This window comes from Anoplopoma fimbria, chromosome 5 (assembly GCF_027596085.1).
Source record: "Anoplopoma fimbria isolate UVic2021 breed Golden Eagle Sablefish chromosome 5, Afim_UVic_2022, whole genome shotgun sequence".
NCBI lineage: Eukaryota > Metazoa > Chordata > Actinopteri > Perciformes > Anoplopomatidae > Anoplopoma > Anoplopoma fimbria.
Window position 1 is genome coordinate 18,177,482 of NC_072453.1, and position 22,051 is coordinate 18,199,532.

General features: G+C 42.8%; 1 protein-coding gene across 6 annotated transcripts in view; it reads right to left on the reverse strand.

Annotated features, from left to right (window-relative positions):
• The window catches only part of LOC129091211 (calcium/calmodulin-dependent protein kinase type II subunit gamma-like), a 33,451-nt gene that overhangs the window by 8,214 nt on the left and 3,186 nt on the right, over positions 1–22,051 (reverse strand). For 4 of the 6 annotated variants that reach the window (XM_054598742.1, XM_054598739.1, XM_054598741.1 and 1 more), the window contains exons 3-17: positions 17,147–17,206; positions 13,020–13,074; positions 12,802–12,867; positions 10,662–10,734; positions 9,351–9,453; positions 8,861–8,944; positions 8,317–8,411; positions 7,556–7,678; positions 7,260–7,343; positions 6,460–6,502; positions 5,547–5,609; positions 2,844–2,884; positions 1,949–2,032; positions 184–228; positions 24–69 (exon numbers count right to left, since the gene is read on the reverse strand). In XM_054598742.1, the coding sequence (XP_054454717.1) occupies positions 24–69; positions 184–228; positions 1,949–2,032; positions 2,844–2,884; positions 5,547–5,609; positions 6,460–6,502; positions 7,260–7,343; positions 7,556–7,678; positions 8,317–8,411; positions 8,861–8,944; positions 9,351–9,453; positions 10,662–10,734; positions 12,802–12,867; positions 13,020–13,074; positions 17,147–17,206 (1,065 nt within the window). The remainder of the gene's footprint in view (positions 1–23; positions 70–183; positions 229–1,948; positions 2,033–2,843; positions 2,885–5,546; positions 5,610–6,459; positions 6,503–7,259; positions 7,344–7,555; positions 7,679–8,316; positions 8,412–8,860; positions 8,945–9,350; positions 9,454–10,661; positions 10,735–12,801; positions 12,868–13,019; positions 13,075–17,146; positions 17,207–22,051) is intronic. The other 2 variants (XM_054598743.1, XM_054598740.1) reach the window with 1 other exon arrangement.

A 22,051-nucleotide genomic window follows, 5' to 3' on the forward strand; every position in this document is an offset into this window, starting at 1 on the left:
AAACACTTGAATACCTTCCATACCTTTCATCTCCTCCTCGTCGTTGGTGGCGTTGCTCTCCGTTGATCCCTGGAGCGCAGAGACGAAAAGAAAGATACTTAAATTAAACACAGGTCCAACCCTCCTGAGTGGAGCAGCTGGGTGCCGCTCAGGCTTTCACACGGACGGAGACGAACATCTCACCTTGACTCCATCAGGAGGGTTGTGCACCACCGTGCTCTGAGATTCCTGCAACGCAGAACACGAGAGTTAATCCAACACATCAGAACTCTGAACCAGTGCTTCTCAACTGGATTCAAACTGGGACCAACACTCTACCTCAGCCATGGGGTCATGACCCAACACTACACCTCATTCATAGTAGTTGGTTTGGTTCTAAACATGGAAGAGAACTAGAGGCTCGGACTGGGAGATGATTCAATAAATCCATCTAGAGCTGCAACTAAAGATTACTTTCATTATCGAATAATATACTTAACTATTTAATTAATCAGTAAAATCATTTTATTAAAAGTTTGGTCTATAAAATGTAAGAAAATAGTGAAACAGTCAAAAAACAAGCAAGTATACCCTCATATAAAGATTAAGAACATCACAATGAAAAATATTCACATTGAACCAGTGACTTTTTGGCCATTTTGTTAAAAAAACAACAACTATTTATTGAATAATTGATCGTTGCAGGTGATTCTTATGTTGTTCAATTTATGGACTTTAATTGGAATCAGACTGTGATGAAAGCATACAAGGCTTCTTCAGCTTAATTCATTTAACTATGGAGAAAATGTCATTAAAAAGCTAAGTTTGCTTTCAGTTTTAACTAAGAGTTATTTTAATCATCTATTTTAATATATTACTTTTTTGGTCTACAAAATGTCACATTTTCTCGCAATCACATCTCTTGATTTATCCCAGAGATATGCTTTTAAAGATTATGCAAACACAGAGGAAAGCAGCAAAACCGATGGCATTTTCCCTTGAATCATTCCTCAAACTGAACAGATAATCAAAAAAAGTTGCCGATTCATTTTTAGTCTGTTGACTAATCAATTATTTAACTCAGCCCTAGTTTCATCTGATGTACTACATACAAGTGGGACACAGTTCTTTGCATTGAGCATCACTAATTTATGTGTTTTTGCATGCATTTGCTATACCATAAAAAAAAATCAATTATGCAATAATCTAATTCATATTCTGATATTGATTTCTGTCATATGGGTGGGGTCCTGCACCACCAGTTGAGAAGCACTACCTTACCAGACCAGACAGTGTATTATATATACATACGGGTACAATATGTAATATGCAATGCATGCTAGTAAAGCATCTTGATACGACAACATGCTCGTACTGGATGAGAGCATGAAGAAAGAAGTTTGGCAGTATAAGGATGTCGATGGAGATGGAGATGGAGATGGGGGCGAGATAAACAGGTCGGAGTGAGAGAAGGTTGGATGTTAGGATAGATGGTTGACTTTAGTGGGAAAGTTAAGGAGAGCTGGTTAAGCATGGGGATAAGCGAATACCACAGAGGCCATTTCAGGATAAGAATAGATTACACCAAGAGATCATCTAAACCAGGACAGTTCTCTGTGCTGCCATTTCAGAGGCATATAATCATATAAAGTTCATGCTCTTTACAAATCTTAAAAAGGTGCACATGTGCAGCCCGAGAGTCAAAGTAATGACGAGCATTTGTAATCATTCACAAAAAGCGTTTGATATTTGAACAATTCAGGAACACATGTGCACCTTAGGGGGGTAAAAACGGGCAGAGGAGGTGCACTGCCGGGTCAGGGGGATGTTACGGTGCAACACTTCCTGTGTGGTGGATGAAGGATGCCAAGCAGCTACTAGGAGATGGAGGGTGAGGCACAACGGGCTACTATGCAACTACTGGTGGGGGTTAAGTAGCGAGAACCAACACTGCGGCGGACTACTGTACCATCTGGGCGTTGGTGGCCATGTTGGTGTCTTTCAGGGCATTGATGGCGCTCACTATACTGTTCTTACTGTTGTTGGTAGAAGGCTGGGACGAGAACGCAAACACTCAAGGTGAACACACACGTTACACACACACGCACACATGTAGATGCAATAGAAGAACACGCTTTTTAGTGAATGGGGCTAATGCTGGTCTATGCTCCCGGGATGTTGAGAGCTAACAGGGTAAATGAGAGGGTGAGTGCCACAGAATGGCCTCTAGATCATCCTTTTAACTGCCTCACTAACTCTCTATGCCTCCGCCACTTAACTGCACAGAGAGACCCCTGGGGCAGGGGAGAAAGAGAGGGAGGCAGGAGGTGGGAGGAGGAGGAGGAGGAGGAGGAGGAGGAGGAGGATAGGGGAGGGTGATGCTTAATAGCAGCAGAGAATGACAGACTGCTCGGAAAATAGAGCAGCAAACCTCTGACTGAGACTAAAGGCGAATGTATAAAACCAACATTAAATAAAAAGTTAACAGATAATTATGAGTGGAATTGAAAAAATAAAACTGTTTAACAGAGTTTCTCAAACTTGAAAGGAATGACAGGAAATCTGGGATCTAAAAACAGGCCACATAGAGGTTGAGAAACCCTGAGGTGTAGCATAATCCTCTAAAGAAATAAACGGGAAATTTGAGCAAAGAAAAACCAAAACCTTTTTATTAAAACTGAGAAAAAATAAAGTGCTGTATGAAAAAGATATATTCCTCAAGATAATACTAGGAAGATAATGTGAGTCACTAGGCCGGAAAGAAAGAGAACAGAAGGCGAAAAAAGGGGGTCAGCTAATAGAGGAGAGACCGGACACCATGTCGGAGAACAAAAGAGGGCAGAGAGGTGACCAGACAACCTTACCTTAGCAGAATCTGACTTCTTGTTGAGTAAACTTTTGCATGCTGTAAAAAAAGAAAAGAGGATAGAGAGGAGGAAAAACAGGTACACATTTTACTGATGACAACAGCATCCATGCGAATCCATACAGCTCTTATACATAAACAGCTTTTATAGAAATACGCAACTTGAGCAGAGACCTGGATCTACATTTGTCATATCTATGAAACCCCAATGCTTGAGCTTTGAAGCAGAGTAAGTGTAGATGTTCACAGAGAACAACATGCATTTAATGGATTTCTTGGTTTCTTTTTCCCTTGGCTGTACAAGCTGCTACACTCTGCAAAACTCATCCGCATCATCATCCATTCATTGCCATCTGGGGAAAAAAAGAGTAACCTGAGAGCAAAGTAAACTTCCTAAATCCATTTCCTGTCTGTGAGACCCCAGTAGATCTAAAGAAGAGAGTGATGGGCAGACTCAAACTGCCGCCAGGATTGACGGCATTGAGCCGGGTTAATGTAAATCATTGATTTCCTTTAAGGGCCCGGTCACTTTTCCTCTCAGTCTAAAGCTCTCAGCTGTCTGTTGCTTCCTTTTCTCTAATTTTCTATTGACACACACACACACACACACACACATTCCAAAAAATCTTATCTTGTGTTTCTTACCTTCCAAAAGGAAATGTGAGAGGGAAAGAGGGGAAGAGAGGGGAGGGTTGAAAGAGAGTTCTTAGTATTTCAATACAGGAGTGAAGATAAGGGGCACAGCATGTACAGCATGTAACCATATCAAGTGACAACTCATGCTCTTTAATCTGGGCTGTAGCGGCGACACGCAGCTTCTATCTTGGCCTCGTCATGCAGCATTCAAAGAAAAATATATATATATATAAAAAAAATGACACATTTTCATTCCTTAACAAGGGAAAATAGAGCTGATTGTTCAGAGCTCAAACATCCGCTCCCAATGCGTCTAAATCTTCTACCCAGCAGCCATCGGGGCGCTAATTGTGACAGCATGGGAACACCACGTTCACATGCTCTCTTAGATCCGTCCTTCGCTTCATCCTCGACAGAACGATCGCCAATTTCACGTGACATGACGGGTAAAGTCAGGATGACCCTCAGTGGGAGGGGGGCACCATTCAAAAGACACATACCGGCTCGATGATGAACAAGGACGGATTAGAGAGCATCTGAAGTTGTATCTCCCGAGAACATTTCACAAGTTATAACCACACAGGACAGCGACATGCAACACAAACGCCTCACTACAAACCTACCGAAATGATTCAAAACACACATTTCTGTCACATATTTGCTGGAATGTCATTAAAAAAGGGAACATCACGAGCAAACTGCTAAGCCTCGTTTCAGCCATACTGATGTGCAAGGAAGCAGTTATAGTATAAAAAGAAAAAAACAATGAGTGACATCAATAGAGGACCCAAATGTGCCACAAAAAACGAGTTGGACGATTAATAAGGAGAGCTGAGGAGTCCGATCTGGAGCGATGACATCACACATGAGATTCACGAAAAACTTACGAAACAGTCAACTTGGTCCAGTCTCTGTGAAGAAGCCCGCATTCGGAGGGCTCTAGCTGACAGTCAAACCAGCACAAACACCCCGATTCTCACAAACCAATCACACATACCCGCACTGATGTATTCTCCCCTTTAACCTGTGACCTTTATCTTACCTACACATGATCTTAGTTTCCTATGGAGACATTTATGTACACTGTAGAGCAAAGAAGATTTACTCGTCTGAAGAAAAGGTGACGGGAAATCCAGTGTGCTCAACACTGTCTGTTTATAAAGTACTCATCCATGGAGCCACCATCGGAATCGCCGACCTTCACCACCCTCAGCAGACTGAGAGCAGAGCCTGATTTTAGTACTTTCAAAAACAGAGAGGAAACCATCCTTCCGGTCACGGAGAGTGACGTGAAAACGTCACTGGTTATCTGACAAACGTTGGCTTTGAAGAGACATTGGGGCTTTTTTTGAAAGTACTAAAACAGTCGTCAGGAGGGGGAGACGAGACGTGGGATGCCTTTTACCTCCAGGTATTCAGCAGGAAGGCTGCACAGCGGTGATGGATTCCAGTCGGCTCCGGTAGCAGCAGCAAAGGCGGCACCCCCATCCAGTCTCAACATCTCCCCCAGCTTCTCAACATCTGCCCCCCCCCCCCACCAGACCCAGGTTCGACGATGGCAGCACGCCAACCCAGCTCTTGCCGGCCCCCTGCAGTGTCAGTTCCCTGCCCCAGAAATACATGCCCCTCCTCATCCCCTGCCCCTGCCCACCCTGTGCTCGGCCGGGGGGGAGAGCACAGGGGTGCATGGGGTCAGTTGGAAGTCAGGATGGAGCTTGCTGTAAGTGTTTACATAACTAATTTGTGAGATGAAATGGGGGGTTACAAGGTAGAGGTGGTGAGGTGTGAATGTAAAAAGCACTTTGGAGTGCAGGTTGAACTGAATCGATTAGCATTAGGTGATGCTGATGTGCATGATTGTGTGCATAAACACATCTATATGACCCTGAATGAACAGGAAATGTGTGTGAGTACGCATGCATGTGTGTGTGAATGTCAATGAAGACGCTGGCAGAGGCTACATGCGGGAGTTTGTGGGTGATGATGGGGTCCCACCCTGTCCTATGACCCAAAGAAGTAAGCTGTGTGTGGAGAGGAAGTGGATGGGCGTGTCTCTGGGACGTACCTTCCTGAGCCAGTGAGGCGGTGGAGGAGGCGGCAGCAGCAGAGTTGGTATGCTGCCGGCCCACTATTGGACAGAAATGCTACAGTTGGGAGGGGCTATACAAATTATGCTCGATCTCACACTGTTCAACCGTGGGCCTAGAAAGCTACAGGGTGTGCTGGCTGCAGCCCAGACGCATCACAAGGTTTGATAGAAATGGGCTAAAGCAAAGACGTGCACCCCTGTGGTTTCCTAGGCCCAGGGCCGAAATCATTGGCCATCGACTGGCCGATTATTATCCAAGAGGAAGAGAACAGAGCTTTAATGAAAACAAGTCACTCTCAGCAGTCTGAGATTAAAACACAGAATCTTTACAGTCACCTTGCCCCAACATAAAAATCTCTTAAAAGTCTAGGCTTCTCTCTCAAACATGCAAAAGCTCCACGGGCAGCAGAAAAGAGGGACACACACACACACACACACAGATTCTCTCTCTCACACACACACACGCACACAGAGGGAGAGATACATTAGCATGAACATAACTGGCACCCACATATAATCTGTTACATGACATATCATATATTAGCCTGCTCACATATATCAGGATGAAATGCACTCATCATAATCATTACCAATACATCGTTTCTACCATGATTCCAAGGAACTTTCAAATCTGTTTTAATGTTGTAAGCAAGTAAACTCCTGTGCACACACAAAAACATATTGTTATTTTGAGGATGAGTGGGTGAGTGTGTGTGTGTGTGTGTGTGTGTGTGTGTGTGTGTGTGTGTGTGTGTGTGTGTGTGTGTGTGTGTGTGTGTGTGTGTGTGGTGAGGGGGTTATAAGAGGTGCAGAGGACTCTATCCACTCTCCTTCCGCCTCCCCCTCTGCATGTGCAACGTGGGAGGCTGAGGGCGAAGGGCACACCCACCTGAGAAGTTTCTGGACACCAACATGGTGGTGAGAATGGCTCCCTGGAGGAGGAGAGGAAGGAGGAGGAGAGAGAGAGAGAGAGAAGAGAGGGAGGTATAATGAGTGCAAGGAGTTTTGTTTTATTTAACAGCATTTCAGTTTTTCTTCACTGCTCTGTCTTCATCTCTAAAGGGACAGATATATTTTTATCTCTGCTTTTTTGAACACCAGTGTCTTCATCTCAGTGTGCTTCTTTTCACAAGCCAAAACCAGTCAAGGCTGACTCTTCTTGTTCTGTCAAACAGTATCTAATTATGAAAAAACATTTGATGTAATGTATTATTGGTGAGATGCTTCGTTAACTGCAAGTCTTCCCATCTCCAAGTCCCGTTACATTTTCTTCTATGCAAACAAATTGAAAAGAACTTGATACGTAGTTTGCATGCAAGACTGTGAATGCAAACTACAGCAACTCGAGTCGGGTATCATTTCAATGTTTCAATACTTCTGCAGATACGACAACAAAGTTTTGCCATGCCAAAACAATATTTAATTTTAGGAAGTAAATCAATAGTATGTTACAAATTTTACTCAAATCAGGAACTAACAAATCAAAGAACTGACATTTCACACCACCTTTTAGTTCTCGACAGGTTTTGATAGGATATCAAAAATCCTTATTACTAGGGAGACTCATTTCTATCAACAAAAGGCAGGTTTTATAAAATAAGAAGATTTACCAACGTGAAAAGCGGAGCAGCACATTATCAAGGGGTTCTGAAAAAAGAAACGTGTCAAATCAAAGTTTAAGATGAGTACCTTGAGTTTTCGACGAGCGTTGAACTTGCGGAGACACTCGACAGTTTCCTGTCTGTGCATCATGGAGGCCACTGTAGAACGGTGCTGCAGGAAGAAAAACAAACAAACATTAAAACACATAAACTCTGTGTTTGATTGGAGCCATTTGCACAGAAATGTAGTAATTTAAAGGTTATAATACAGTAATTATCTAACTAATGAAGTTTGTTTTATGTCCTGATCTGGTTATGCACACACATTTGTAACATCCAGTGTAACTCCAATAATTCTCTTAGGTGTTTTCGGTGAATACTTACGCAGATCCAAGGGTGTTTGAGAGCCTGCTCGGCAGTGATCCTCTTGGCTGGGTTAATGGTCAACATCTGGTTGATCAGGTTTTTTGCCTCTGGAGTCACTGTGTCCCACTCCGGGGATGGGAACTGGGGAAAAATTAAGAAATTAGGTGCGACAGTTGGAAAGGAAGAAGGAAGGGGGGAGTGGAATCAATACGTGTTTCCTGAAGGACTTGTTAGTCTGCATGTTTCTGGATAACCCACAACATCTGAGCAGCAAGAGTCATAATTAAGCAGATATAAGAACAAAACTGCTAAATATTTTGGGATCAACAGGACTCAAGCTTCTGTTACAGTTCTTTAAAGCATTTTTTATTAAGATTAAATTCCCTACAAATAGGCTGTGTGAAACGTCCCCAGTCTCTCTAAACTGCAATGTGACTCGATTATCCAGAGACTGAGAAAGGAGGATACCCCCTCTGTGGTCCTCCGTCTCTCTTACAGACACACAGACACACACACACACACACAGACACACAGACACACACACACACACACACACACACACACACACTCTCTGCAATGCGTCAGTGAGGCCCTGATAGGATCAATAGCTCTGGACTAGCTCTCAATTGGACACTATTAAACATTCAAAAACTGCTTACCAAACCCCTGCACTGCACCCTTCACAAGTATACACCGAACACACGCACACACACACACTTACACGCACACACACACACTTACACACACACACACAGAGTGCACGCACGCAGCACACTTACATCGTATGCCCCAGCTTTGATCTGCTGATAGAGTTTGTGTTGATCTTCATCCCAGAATGGAGGATATCCCACTAACAAGATATAGAGAATAACACCTGACGGAATACAAAGAGAGGAGAGAAGATCACTTTACATGTTACAGTACAAATTAGGAGAGGCAATTTTATAAGATAAGATAAGACTTTATTAGTCCCGCAGGAGGGAAATTTGCAGGACTACAGCAGCAGAGAGGATAGTGCAAACAAGAGACAAAGAAAAAAAACAAGATCAAGACAAGTATTATAAATAAGTTAAAAATGCAATTATTTTCTTCCTGAGAGACATTTGACCTAAAGATAAACTATTCTTTCTCTGCATGAAGTTTTCAAAAGTTATCCTGCCTCTGTTTTTATCATTAACCCTTTATATTTCTAAATTAAAGAAATATAAAGGCTCATAAACTGATTCATTTGACTTAAGAACAAACGTGTCCACAGTCCGATGTTCGTTTCCCGCTGCAGAGTAGAAAGCTGATAGCAGATTGGGTTTATTGCCCAAAACTCACCGCAGGCCCAAATGTCCACAGGCTTGCCGTAGGGGTCCTTCCTCAGGACCTCAGGGGAGAGATAGCCCGGGGTGCCCGCAAACCCTGCCCGCCGGACAAACCAGAGGACACAATTAACAGATTCAAGTTTTGATGACGGCTATTTTAGTGCAGCTATGTGAATGGTTCAGATGATAGCGACCTATTGGACTCCAATGCAAGATCAGATTATGACAGTGTAGAGTCACGAGCGAATGGCCGTTAATCATCCCGGAGAGGCAGCCAAATGCTGGCAGCTCGGCTGTTAGCCAACACACAATGGCCTAAGCATGAACTGGACGGTGTCCGTGAGCCTCTTGAGCAATGTTCACTCAAATGTTCTTTGGATGTTTAGCTGTACGGCTCTACTGTGTGAAAGACATCGAGGGCTCAACACCCAGATAGAATAACGGATCAGGTTATGGTCCAGCATATCTGATATGTGTGTGTGTCACTGTTTATGTTTTCTTACCAAACCAAGCCTGCTGGTCTCCTTGCACTTCAATAGCAAGGCCAAAGTCTGCCAGCTTCACTGCAGCTCCCTTCATCTTACTGGCCAACAACAGGTTCTCAGGCTGAGAAAGACACACACACAAACAGACACACACATGGTGAAGCAGAATGTATGACAAGAGATCAAGACAGTGAGAGACGGATAGTGACAGGCGATCTCCGGCAAAGCTTTTTTCTCAGAAATATCTATATTTGATGTATTCGACACAGCTCGTGTGGGGGTGGGGGGGAAGGTGTGAGAAAGCGATGGAAAGACGGAGGATGTGGAGAGAGGATGAGTGGTTGTGAATCTCCACAGCGCCTTATATGGGCATGTGTTCGTAGCCATGGAAACCACTCGGGGAGTCATTTAGGCAGCGCTGCAGACTGCATGCTAAATGGAAAGTGTACTTAGCGAGAGGCAGCGTGTGTGGCGGCGTTCTAAATGGCCGTTGTTTGGGCAGGAGGACGTAAATGGCCACAGTAAAAAGCCCACTCAGGATAAAAGGCCAACAAATCAGACCAGCAGCGCTCGAGGTAATTTCGTTATTCTCCGACACAGAACGCACACACTCAAGCCGCCCACATGCATCTAAGACATCCCTTGAGGTTGCTTTTTTTTTTTTACAACGCCCTGCAGTCTCTGCTCAGAAAAGGTATAATTCAACACATACTGTTATTGTCCCTCCTACCAGGATTTTTATCGCCTCCTTAAACTGGGCTGAGGAGGAAAGTGGAGGAAGCAGAGACGCTCTCCTCCTCTACTCTTTGTATCTTAGCCTATCAGCGCTTTAGGACGGCTCAAGCCCCTCCCCCGCTACTCCATGGGTGGGTGTGATGTCACATGGGTTGTCTAGGCAACCCTTCGAGGTTCATCTATGCCTTTACCTCCTCTCTCATAATAGACCCCCTTCACAACAGTACAAAGTGTGTGTTTCTATGCGCTTCATGTGCCGTTTGAGTCCCTGTCTTTTCCTTGCAATGGGTGAGAGACAAACCCGTCCACCTGATCGTGACTCACCATCTCCGCTCGCTCAACATGAACATACATGCATGCATGCACGCACACGCACACACACACACACACAGTTCTGGTCACAGACAGACAAGCTGATCTGAGAACAGATAGAGGGTAAGAACAGTCGATGGGAGAACAAATGAGAGAGAGATAGAGGCAGAGACGCAGAGAGACCGAGATACGGAGCAACCGAGAGCCATCTGTGTGTTGCCATGGCCACGAACAGAGGTGTGTGTGAGTGTGTGGTTGTCACGGCAACGGGCAGCCACTCACCTTGAGGTCTCTGTGCACAATATCATGCTGGTGGATATGATTGACACTCTCCAAGATCTGACTAATGCAATGACTACGGAGAGAGAAGAGGGGAACAAACAGAGAGGAAGACGAGTCAGAAAAAAACCAAAAACATCACATATACTCAAACATGATCTGTGAGTGTTTAAGGCCTGGTTATAAAACTGATGCATTTCATTAGGAAAAAAAAAAAATGACGTCATTCTTTTTCAATACGGGATAAATAACATGAAACTACAAATGCTGACATTTTTAAAAGAGCCGTTAAAGGTAAGAAGGTTCAAATACTGCATACATAACAATATATACATGTATATTTATTCTTAAGAGCTGTACCTGATGTCTAAAATCTACTTTCTTTAATGATTATTACTGGTCAGTGTGTGCCTTCCTTTGTACGCGGCTAGCAGGAGTGTATCAGTTATTTGACCGCAGAGAAAACAGCAACAAATATACATTAAAGCATATTATCATGTTGTAAATTTGGAAATGATTAAATCAATTTTCTTTCAATAAATTTGGACTTTTAGACTTTACAACGCTCTGGATTTATCTGGAATCTAAAAAGTTGGGTCATAAGCGTTTGAAACAATCCTACACCGCCATCACACACAGAAATACATGTTTTAATTAACGTTATTAAGCTTCAAACTATTTGGTACAACCCTAACATATATAAATACATAGTAGTATTACAAATTAACCTATTTAGATTAAGGCTGTAAAGTTCCAAAAAACACTTGCTGGACTGAAAATGAACCATGTTGATCATAGTTTATTTATTCAAGTCACTTTCCAAAAGAAAGAAATGCGTCAAAGCTCCTATAATGTGAGGTTTTGCATATTTCTTTGGTTTTATATCATTGGAAAATTAATATCTTTGGGATTTAAAATGTTGGTCATGCAAAAAGAAAGGTGCATAATGACAACATCATTGCAGGTTTTTAGGAAATTGTGACGGCCATTGTTTGACATTTTATAGACAGGCAATAAAGATATTTAATGGATTAATCAATAATGAAAATAATCATTTTAACATGACTAAAAGCACGTGAAAACTAACCTCCATTACATTCTAAGACAGCCGAGGTTTCAACTTAAGTTGCATTACAAACATTTACTATACAATCTCTGTTATTTTTCAAAGACATCATTAAGGCACTGCAGTAAAACAATCAATACTAAGGAAGACGTGCGAGAGGCCTTACACCACACAGTCAATACATTTCTATCACAGTGGCAATTTTAGTAATGGGGCATCAATACAGCTGCTACTAATACCTGTATTTTCTAAATTCTGGTTAGTGAGCATGTTTTAACACTAGCCTTGTGAGTGTGTTGACTCATGATGGGTCTGGTTAAATTGTCCTGCAAGCCAGAACCTGACCACCTTATGACTGTCCTATGCACTGTGGTGTCAGGCTGCACAATGCCACCGTTTGAGGCTCGTGTTCATGTAACGTCTCAGGAAAGGTTAACTGGTCAAAGGTCGGGCCCAGCCAGAAAGAGGTTTATGCCATGTGGGCTGGTTTGTGTGTGTGTGTGTGTGTGTGTGTGTGTCTTTACAAAGCCCCCTCCCATGTGTGCCTGAGCAGACAAAGACCCCTAATCCAATTGTACAACAGACTTCATAAACTGCATGAAAAAAAAGGGGAGGGGAACTCTGCGGAGGAGGAAGTAGCGAGGAGGGGAAATGACATGTCACACTGTCAACAAAGTGTAAGAAAATAGTGTAAAAGCACAATACAATTCTAAAAAACCAAGGTAACATCTTCAAAAATAATTGTTTTGTGCAACCAACAGCCCAAAGCCCAAGGATATTCAATTCATAATATTACAACAAAGTAGAAAGCAGCACATTTTCAAATTTAAGAAGCAACAACGGGCGTTTTTAAAAAGGTGCATTTTACTCTGATAAATGATGTAAAGAAGGAATATATAAAGAACTGCATATTGTTTCAGTATAACTTCCATGCAGAGGCAGGAAGGTGAGCGAAAGAGATGCGTTTGCACTTGTTGATGGGGGGGTGATGCATTTTGCTGACAACAATAAAAGCAAAGCAATTATATCATTAATGATATGTGTTATGTTCAGGGCAGCTCCATATTAAGTGCTTACCTGGCATCGGCCTCACTGTAGTACTCCCTGGCTACAATGTCTTCAAAAAGCTCTCCACCTGTCACCCTGGAAGGGGGAGGGAAAGGAAGGAAGAATAAAGAAAAAGGGAGGAGGACAGCAAAAGAGACAGAGAGAGAGAAGCCTGTTAGCATTCACAAACCAAATGCAGCCGCACTCATGGATAAATGTCAGTGTGTGTGTGTTCAGAATATACTCACAGGTCAAAGACGAGGTAATGAAAGCCTTCCTCTGAAATGCTGTCATGGAGTCTCACTGCAAGAGAGAGGGGTTGGGCAGTGAGACAGGAGCTTGGTAAAACAATAAAAAAGGAATGGCTGCAGTGTTTTGACTGTTAAAGCTTCCCGTAAACTGAAGCTACGGCTAAATGCTAAAACATTTCAAGAGAGAGATGGAGCAAAGAGAGGTGGAGAAATGAATGTCAACTATGTGACATATCGCTTTTTCCCAGCATCGCAGGAAGACATTGTTTCTTTAGGAACTCCTCGATTGATGGTTACGGACCGATGCTCAGTAAACATATGAGATCAGTGATGAGGCGTACTAGTGTCCGATTGCGGCACGGAGGCAAAACACTAGAAGCCGTTTTGAAATCGTCGTCAGGAGGAGATAGAACGTTAGAACAGTCCTGCTGGGGCCAGATAACGGAGCTCCAGGAACAAAACAGAGGTCGCATAAAGTGTTCAAGCTCCACTCAGTAAATATAAATAAAAATAGCTTTTGAAGGTAGAATTGTAACATTATCATTATCTTTGGGAGAGTAAACAATGTTTGGTGTCTAGAGCTTTGAAAACCAGCTGCTAAAAACAACCAAAACAACCAAACAGCATTGATTTAAGGGTTAACTTACTGCTATTTCCAGATGCATCTTTATATTGAACACACTTCATATGGCAAAAAGCACACCTTCATCACAACAATCTTATCACAGCGGTTTCTTCTTTTGTTGTCCTCCTTGAAATAATTCAAATGTATGCGCAGACAGAAGAAGTGCACACCTATTTAGGTATCTTTTTAGATTCATATACATTTTAGTGCATTTTTGCCAGTAATTGACAGCAAGAGAGAGGGTGGGCAGTGAGGCAGAGATATATATAGAGTTAGGTAGAAAAGACTGCTGCACTGTTTGACAGTTAAACTTCCCCATAAACTGTGGCTATGAGAGAATGGACCAAGGCAGAGCTGGAGAAGTTAAAGACAATTAACAGGAAGAGTGTGAGATAGAAAGGTATATGACATGAAACAAAGGTTTCCATTTGGCATAGAATCAGGGCTTGTGGTTACACAAGTCTCAACGAAAGATGCACAGATCTGATGCTGACTGAAATACAATTAATTCAATTTAATTCTACGGTTACAATAATAACAGCTGTTTTGAGGTTTTTCCACGCCTCCTCACTTGCTTTTCACAATTTACTAAATTCACATCTATGCATTTGTTCGTTACCCAGTCATTATTTGGGAAAGTGATAAAAGTCAAGCCAGATGTTTCCTTACACATAAAAGCATGATCCCAGTGGTTTCAACACAGCGAGGCAAACGGCTTTTTAACTACAATGCTATTGGATCGGTACTCAGCATCAGCCCAGGCATCATTCTCTTATGTGTAAGGACACATCAGGCTTGACTTATACTTCGCTTCGTAAAACAAAATGTAACAAATAAATACGTATACATTTACTGAATTGTTATTTATTATTAAAAGCATATGCTCTATCTTACACCAGCAACTTGTTTAAAAAAAAATCTGTTCAATTAACAGGAATTACAATTGAAGCATATACCGTTTAATGCAGCACCAAATTGGTCAAAACTTAAACAGGATTTAAAATAGAAACTTAGACTAAATTCTAATCCAATCATCTGTATTGGTGAATTCCTAGTACTGAGACTGATGAGGTTGTATCTGTGCATCCCTAGTCTTAACCATTAGGATCCTTGGTCGCCGATAAATCAGTAGCTATTGGCCCCAATAGCTACTGATTGGCCCCAACCAATCAGTAGCTATTGATTATCTGTCATGTTGACATTATTTTCAGTGGAAGCGAAAGCTAATCTTGCTAATGTAACAGTTGCTGAGGAGTCAAATTCATGATTTAGGTGTTTTTTGGTACAAGAGGATGACGTCTCCATTCTTAATTTCTTATTCAAAACTCTGATTGTCAACCAGGGAAACAGCCATCAAAGAGCAAAAGAGCAAAAGAGCAAAACCCAAAAACCTGTGAATAACTGAAAAAATGTAGATTGCAGATGTGGGCAGCGATGAAGCGGCGAGTAGGAAGTGTGATGTGTAGAAAAGAAGATGAAAGAAGGACAATTAAATAAAAACATAAGTGCTTGTTACCAGAAATGTTTCTTGATTACCGATGGAGATAAGTGAGTGCTTGGTCGAGAGCAGAAAAAATAAAGTGGCGATTACAGTAATAAGCTCATATTACCGCGATGCTGCCGTTATGCGGTAACCGTCGCAGCACTACCAACAGAACAGCAGCACAATGACAAAGCAGGATCCAGGCAGCAGGAGCCAGGCAGCAGGAGCCAGGCAGCAGGAGCCAGGCATTAAAGAACGGGCCTGAGATGCATCTTAGGTTTAGTGACGAGGAGCCACAGTTATCGTTATGTAAAATGAATATCAGTTGTATAATAAGATGAAGTAGGATGGCCCTGCAGCAAGAAACAAGAGCGACTGCTCTTTCCTCCTCCTCCTCCTCTTCCCATCTTCACGCTCTCCCTCCATCTGTCTCCTACTCCTCCTGCTTTCGTCTCTCCATCTGTCTCTTTTTTTGCGTGCCCTCTTTTGTCCAAAGTTTGAATGCAGACAATGCCAAAATATGTCAAAAAACAAGGAGAAAGGACAGGAGAGAGAGACAAATCTTTACAGAGAGGGGGAAGAGAACAGGAAAAGTAGGCGAGGGGGCGAATGAGTGCCGGGGGGGGGGGGGGCTGACAGAAAACTAGGACACGCAGAAAAGAAGAATAAGGAGTGCAGTGGGAAAGGTGTCATTGGTTCTGTCATATTTCCCCTTTCTGCCCTTTTACACCCATCTCCTCTAGACGTCTCAATTAGAGCAGCACAATGCATTTCTTTTTTCTAATCATCACATTTCTACATTAGCACACTGCTAAGGGCTGTGATGGCCAAGAGCAAGGAAACCACAAAGTCAAGAAAGCAGAGACAAACGTCTGGTCTCAGCAGGCAGAGCGGAGATGTGTAGTCAGCAAGAGGAAGATCACCTGCCATCACCTCATTCTGACGCAATCTATACAACCTATTGTTTCTGTTGTCACGACAACCGCACGACTGATTTGCACAAGACTCGTAAAATCATAACCACAGCTAGCAGCCCTGAGCTGTTAGCATCTTGATATACCAATGCAAAGTAGTGATGTTGAAATCAAACACAGTGAGGTCAGCCATCCCGTCTGCTGTACATTTGACTCCGTACCATAAACTACATATTCTAGTACGTTCATGTGCATACTAATATACCGAGTATTACTGGACGTGTGCAACATGGCGAACACATTGACTACTGACAATCGACGAGAAGATCTCCACCTGTTCATCCCGTGATAAAATCCAATATCAAGGAACTCAATTGTTGTAGAAAATGTTGGTGAAGTGGTGACGATGACCACTAGAACAGCAGAAATGACCCTGCACTGTGCAATCTGACAAAACATTGCATTTCCATTCTCCGTATGCCTGCTCACCAAAGCTTTGCTCTGTTCAACATTGCTCATAATTGACTAAATTATAAATATTCCAAACAAAATTGGCTACACTGAAATGTCAAATGAGGGATCACAAAGAAAGTTATAGCATCTTTTTAGACTCAACGACTTGATAAATGGAAATAAAATGTAAACCCACATGCTGGTAATTAGCTCGGTAAATTCTGGTCATCCTGGTCAGTTAGAGCTTTTTAAACCAACTTTATTGATACCAGGGCCTGACTAACTTGGTGACATAGGCTTCTGGTTTTTAATTTGCCAGTTTAAATTGTTATATAATTCAGGGTTCTGAACATTTTCCACCATATCATCCTCAATGTAAGCACCATGTAGAGCATCAAATCTTCATGCATTTGAGTTAAGATTATTTTAACAAACTACTATTTCAAAAATGAGGGATGAGCTTTCATGCTCAACATGTTAGTCTTGATTACCAATGTCTGGGGAAACTCTCGGTTACAGATCTACATGATCCTAGAATGTTATGCCTGCACCAGTGCTGCTGCACTCCAATGAAGAACCTCCTCCTGTGAGCATGAGCAACAACACAGAACAACACATTACACATGAGGTCACGTGCACAGAAACTCACCGATGTTGGGGTGCTTCAGCAGACGACAGATGCGAGCCTCTCTCTCCAGCTTCTGATGGTCTGAGGAGAGAAAAGTACGAGACGTGTTAAATCATAAAGCAGCAAACCGCTTGTGTATCATGAACCGGTCAAACAATCGTGTTCAGTAGCCGTTTAAAAAAACAACACAATAATAGATGATTAGTTAAGTTTGTAGCAAGTCCATTCAGGGGAAGTTAGCAATTATGCTTTTCATTTGTGGTTCTTAACTTAATAAATGTTGTTATTGGCAACTAACAGTAAAGGTGGGAGGGAGTATTAGGTATGACATGCCCCAAACCACACCTGAATGGAAACAGGGACATTATGATTTAAAAGTAAGGGTCTTAACCACCAGGCCTCCTGACACCACACAAAACTCGTGGAGTAACCTTTGCTTTTTATTGAGGCTATCAGACATGTTCCCTTTCACTCAGAGAGGAAGCTCTACCTGTGAACCATGGTCCACCTTTACTTTCACTACCTGCACCATGTTGTACAGTCTGCAGTCACCACACCTGATGCACAATGAGACTGAGGTGGTTAATCCGGGGAACTTGCTTGCCAATACTTGCTTATTGGCATCAAACCTAATTTGACTCACTACTGCACTTTCCTTTGTAGCAATGATTTACTGGAGAGCGTCAGTCACAAACATCACAAAATCATCCGGTAAAGTGAAATACGTGAATGCAAATATTTAAAAAAGGTTTGAGTCACAGATAAAGATTTGTGTCATGCAAGCAAAGGCAAATGTTTTAGGCATAAAACCTATTAGTGATACAGCTGTTCAAGCCGAGTGGCTGCGTTTGCCTCTGAAAGGTAACAGTCACAAGGTGCGTTTAGGCAAAGCTCCACCGACCACAGGCCCAGTTTTATTCAAGGTTGTTAAACTGTTTGTGAGAATTAACGAGGCTGTGTGAAGCAATTACAATGAGTGTGTGTGTGTGTGTGTGTGTGTGTGTGTGTGTGTGTGTGTGTGTGTGTGTGTGTGTGTGTGTGTGTGTGTGTGTGTGTGTGTGTGTAAAGGGGGTTAGTGTAAAGCCCAGTTATACAACACTGTAGTGTTTGCATTTCAGCTGAAAGAGGATGCTAGCAAGAACAACCACCTCATGTCTAAACCAACATCCTTGTTTGAGGATTTTACTCAATCCCGTACAGTGTGTGTGTGTGTGTGTGTGTGTGTGTGTGTGTGTGTGTGTGTGTGTGTGTGCACATGCACGTGTTTGTACGAGACGTGGGCGTGTCAACCACATGACTCTGTTAAAACTACTCCTTCCCATCACTTTGGGAGCCATGCAGCTGAGGTCAGAGGTGACTCGGGGTAACTGCAGTGACGATCCAGTATGACTCAGTGTGTGTACATGTGTGTACATGTGTGTGTGTTAACACTGCGGTGAGGCCAACTCAACCCCGCAGCTCTATAGCGATTACACCACACAGAGGCCGCCTCACTAAGATTTGCATTCATTTCCCCTGTGCAGCAACGGCCTCAGATAAAATTCACATGATGCTGCTGAGCAATCATCCATCGATGTAACCGACTGTTCACCTACAACTGCAACACAGAATGTAGAGGCACCTATGCATCCTTCTTCTCCTGACTTTCTCTAACTTGTTGCTGACTCAGAGTGGTTTTAAAGCTGTCTAACACGGTGCAACACTCTCCACATCTACCTTCCACTTCCCTGCAGGTATAGAGCTCCCTCATCTGAGAGAAGGCGAGGGAATAAGGGAAGGACATGAACCTCCTTCTAATTACACCAGTGACGCAGAGAGTGAGAGACAGACAAGAGAGACGGAGAAGGAGAAGGAGGGAGGATTACAGGGAACGTCCATTTGCTAGAAGAGGATCATCACAGCTCCTGTGTGTGTGTGTGTGTGTGTGTGTGTGTGTGTGTGTGTGTGTGTGTGTGTGTACTGCCGGCTACCCTGGTGCAGTGTCACTGCAGCACTCACTAATTCATTCAATCTCCTTATTTGTTGGTGCGAGAGTGTGTGTGGTAGAAGAAGACAGGAAAGAGAGGGCTGGAGGGTAATTACTGGCACTTCCTGCTGCTCTCTAATTGGCCATCTGCTTTGCCACGGGGCGGGCCCACAGCCATCTTACATCAGCTGAGGAGGATGGAGAGGGCCTGACACACACAATCACATGCTCACAAACACACACGCCCCTCTGTCTGCCACACTTGACTATCTGATTGAAGGCTCGAGGAACCAGTTCAGAGCGTTGGAGACAAGTTTACATCCAACTGTTCTGACGGGAAAATACTGACAAAATCAAACAGCGTTATTATAGTAGTTCAGGAATGTTTGGAGGATATCTAACGAGGATGGCTCTTACATGTTTCTTTCCCAAACCGCATCAAATATAAACTGTAATATTATTTTATTTCTTTCCATATAATATCTAGCGTTTGTGCGCAACCGTTCATATGCAAATTAAGATAGCCATTAAACAAACCTGTTTATGTTGTTTTGCCAGTAAGTAGTTCAGGACTGTGTATTGAGCTATATATATATATATATATATATATATATATATATATATATATATATATATATTATATATATATATATATATATATATATATATATATATATATATATATATATATATATATATAATATATATATATCTAGTTTCATTACAAATACCAAAGTACATATTGAGAAAATCGTCCCACACACCTGTCTGTCTGTAAGATATGTAAACATAGGCAAAGCATGTCTACATTATATTGGTATCCATCTGCTTATGTTTCCGTATCCTCTTTGCAATGCGCAAGCTACTTCCATTGAGGTAACCGTGGTCACTACACAGTTTTCCATTAATAATAATAATAATAATAATAATAATAATAATAATAATGAGAGACTTTGGCTACAAGAACCAACTGGACTGAGGTGGAAATGTGGGACAGTGCCGAGCATTCAATAATAATAGTAAAGCAACACAACTGAAATCCTTTTCTGTGGGACATAATGCAGCCCAACGACACCAACAACACGAGGAGGAAAGGTTTCAGGGGAGTGCATTAGAATGGATAGTCTGTTCACTCTGACACACAGAATGTTGCAGCAGACAATGCAGCAGCACTCCACTTTCAGTCACTTCACTCACCAACAACAACAGAAAACAAAGCAGTCATTCTGCGCAATCAAACTCGCATCACACCAATTTCAACACTCTGTGCACAACCATGTTAAACTAATATGATTAATGGAATTTCTAATGGATACTCATTTATTGATTTGATGAGTTCCTTTGATGGATTTCGATTTGCATCACATCTAATATAGCTCTCTAACCTTCAGTCTCATTTTCTTCTTGACTGAAATGTGTTATGTTGTTTTTTTGTGATATTTTAGGGGCTATATCTTGTTCTTTGGCTCATTTTAATTAATTGCACTCATTCATTTATAAAAAAGACACGCTCCAAACGAGGTTTGCATTAAAGACCCCTGATTCTCCCGAGTGTTTTCTGTGTTCATGAGCATATTGTGTGCGCTGCTACCCACTCACATCCACCCCCAACTGCCTGTAGGCTGGACTGTCCCACAGCCAACAGCCTACATCCATCCCTGACATCCCGGCCTCCTTCACTTCCTTCCTCCTTTCATTTCCTTCCTTCCTTCCTTCCACTCCCTGCCTCCCTTTTACCCCTCCCCCCCACTCCTCAGATTACTGCAGTGTTTACCAGAGCTTTGAGAGACTTACCCACCAGGCCACGCGTGAGGTCACACTCGCCCCATCGGGCTAAAAAAAACCCACCCAAATCCTAGCAGGCAAGCTGCCTGCTCACGCACTGGCTGCCTGTGTGTGTGTGTGTGTGTGTGGACGTTGTGGTTTGTGTGCGTGGTGGTGCAAGTTGCGTCAGCCATGCGGCCTTCCGCAATTCTTCTCTTAGCACAAAATCCTCTTGTTTCCTCCTTCGCTCACCAAATCGCTCTCTGTCTCACTTGACCTTGCTCCCCTGGTGTGGGGCGACGCTGATCGCCTTCTTGCAGGACTATATTGTTAAAAACCTCCTCCTCTCCTGGCCAGCTCTCTTCCTCCCTGGCAAACACGTACATGTACATAGGCCTACATTGTGCTGCCTTGCTGCGAAGAGCCAACAGTTTTCTGCTGAGCCCTTACTTTTCCTTGGTCGGACATTAATACCAGGAGCTGCCCTATGTGGACACTTGAAGGCAGGGATAGAACAATAAGGGTATTACAACATACTCACAGATGCCTCACAATACAGACATGCTCTATTAGTGTTACTCCCTGCTCTCTCTCTCTCTCTCACAAATACCATCAGACACAGACAACAACAGGGCAAACAGGGAGGCGCCTATGGAATCCGTGGGGTCTTAGTGGTTGATGAGATACATTTAGCATAAGTGGATTAGCCTCGATACAAACCAATCCCCCTTTGCAGAGAGAGAAGAGAAAGGCAATGAGTGAGAGAGGCTAGCAGAGAAGGATAGGCACGGAGGTAATGAGAGAGGGTGCAGGAAAGGAGAACAAAGGAAGCCAGGTGTGCGTGAATGTCAGGAAGGAGTGCAGGTCTAATTTGTCAGATACAAAAAAAAGAGAAAGCAATTAAGTATCTCAGTCTGAAGCCAGGGGAGGTTCTGACACACTGCCACGAGCTCACGTCATCATTACGACATGGCACGCCACACCAGGCATGTGCACGTGGGTGTGGATCTATTGCAGGCACAGCAACCAACGCAACAAATACGAATTCAAGAGTTCAAGAGACTGTGGAGCTACGTGAACGCACCAACAATCAACAAGATGTCAGACGAGAAACATCTTTCATATCCTGTCAATTTTTATTGTTTTATTTCAATCCTGTCCTCCATGTGCCCTTTCCATGGAGAGTGTCTTAGAAA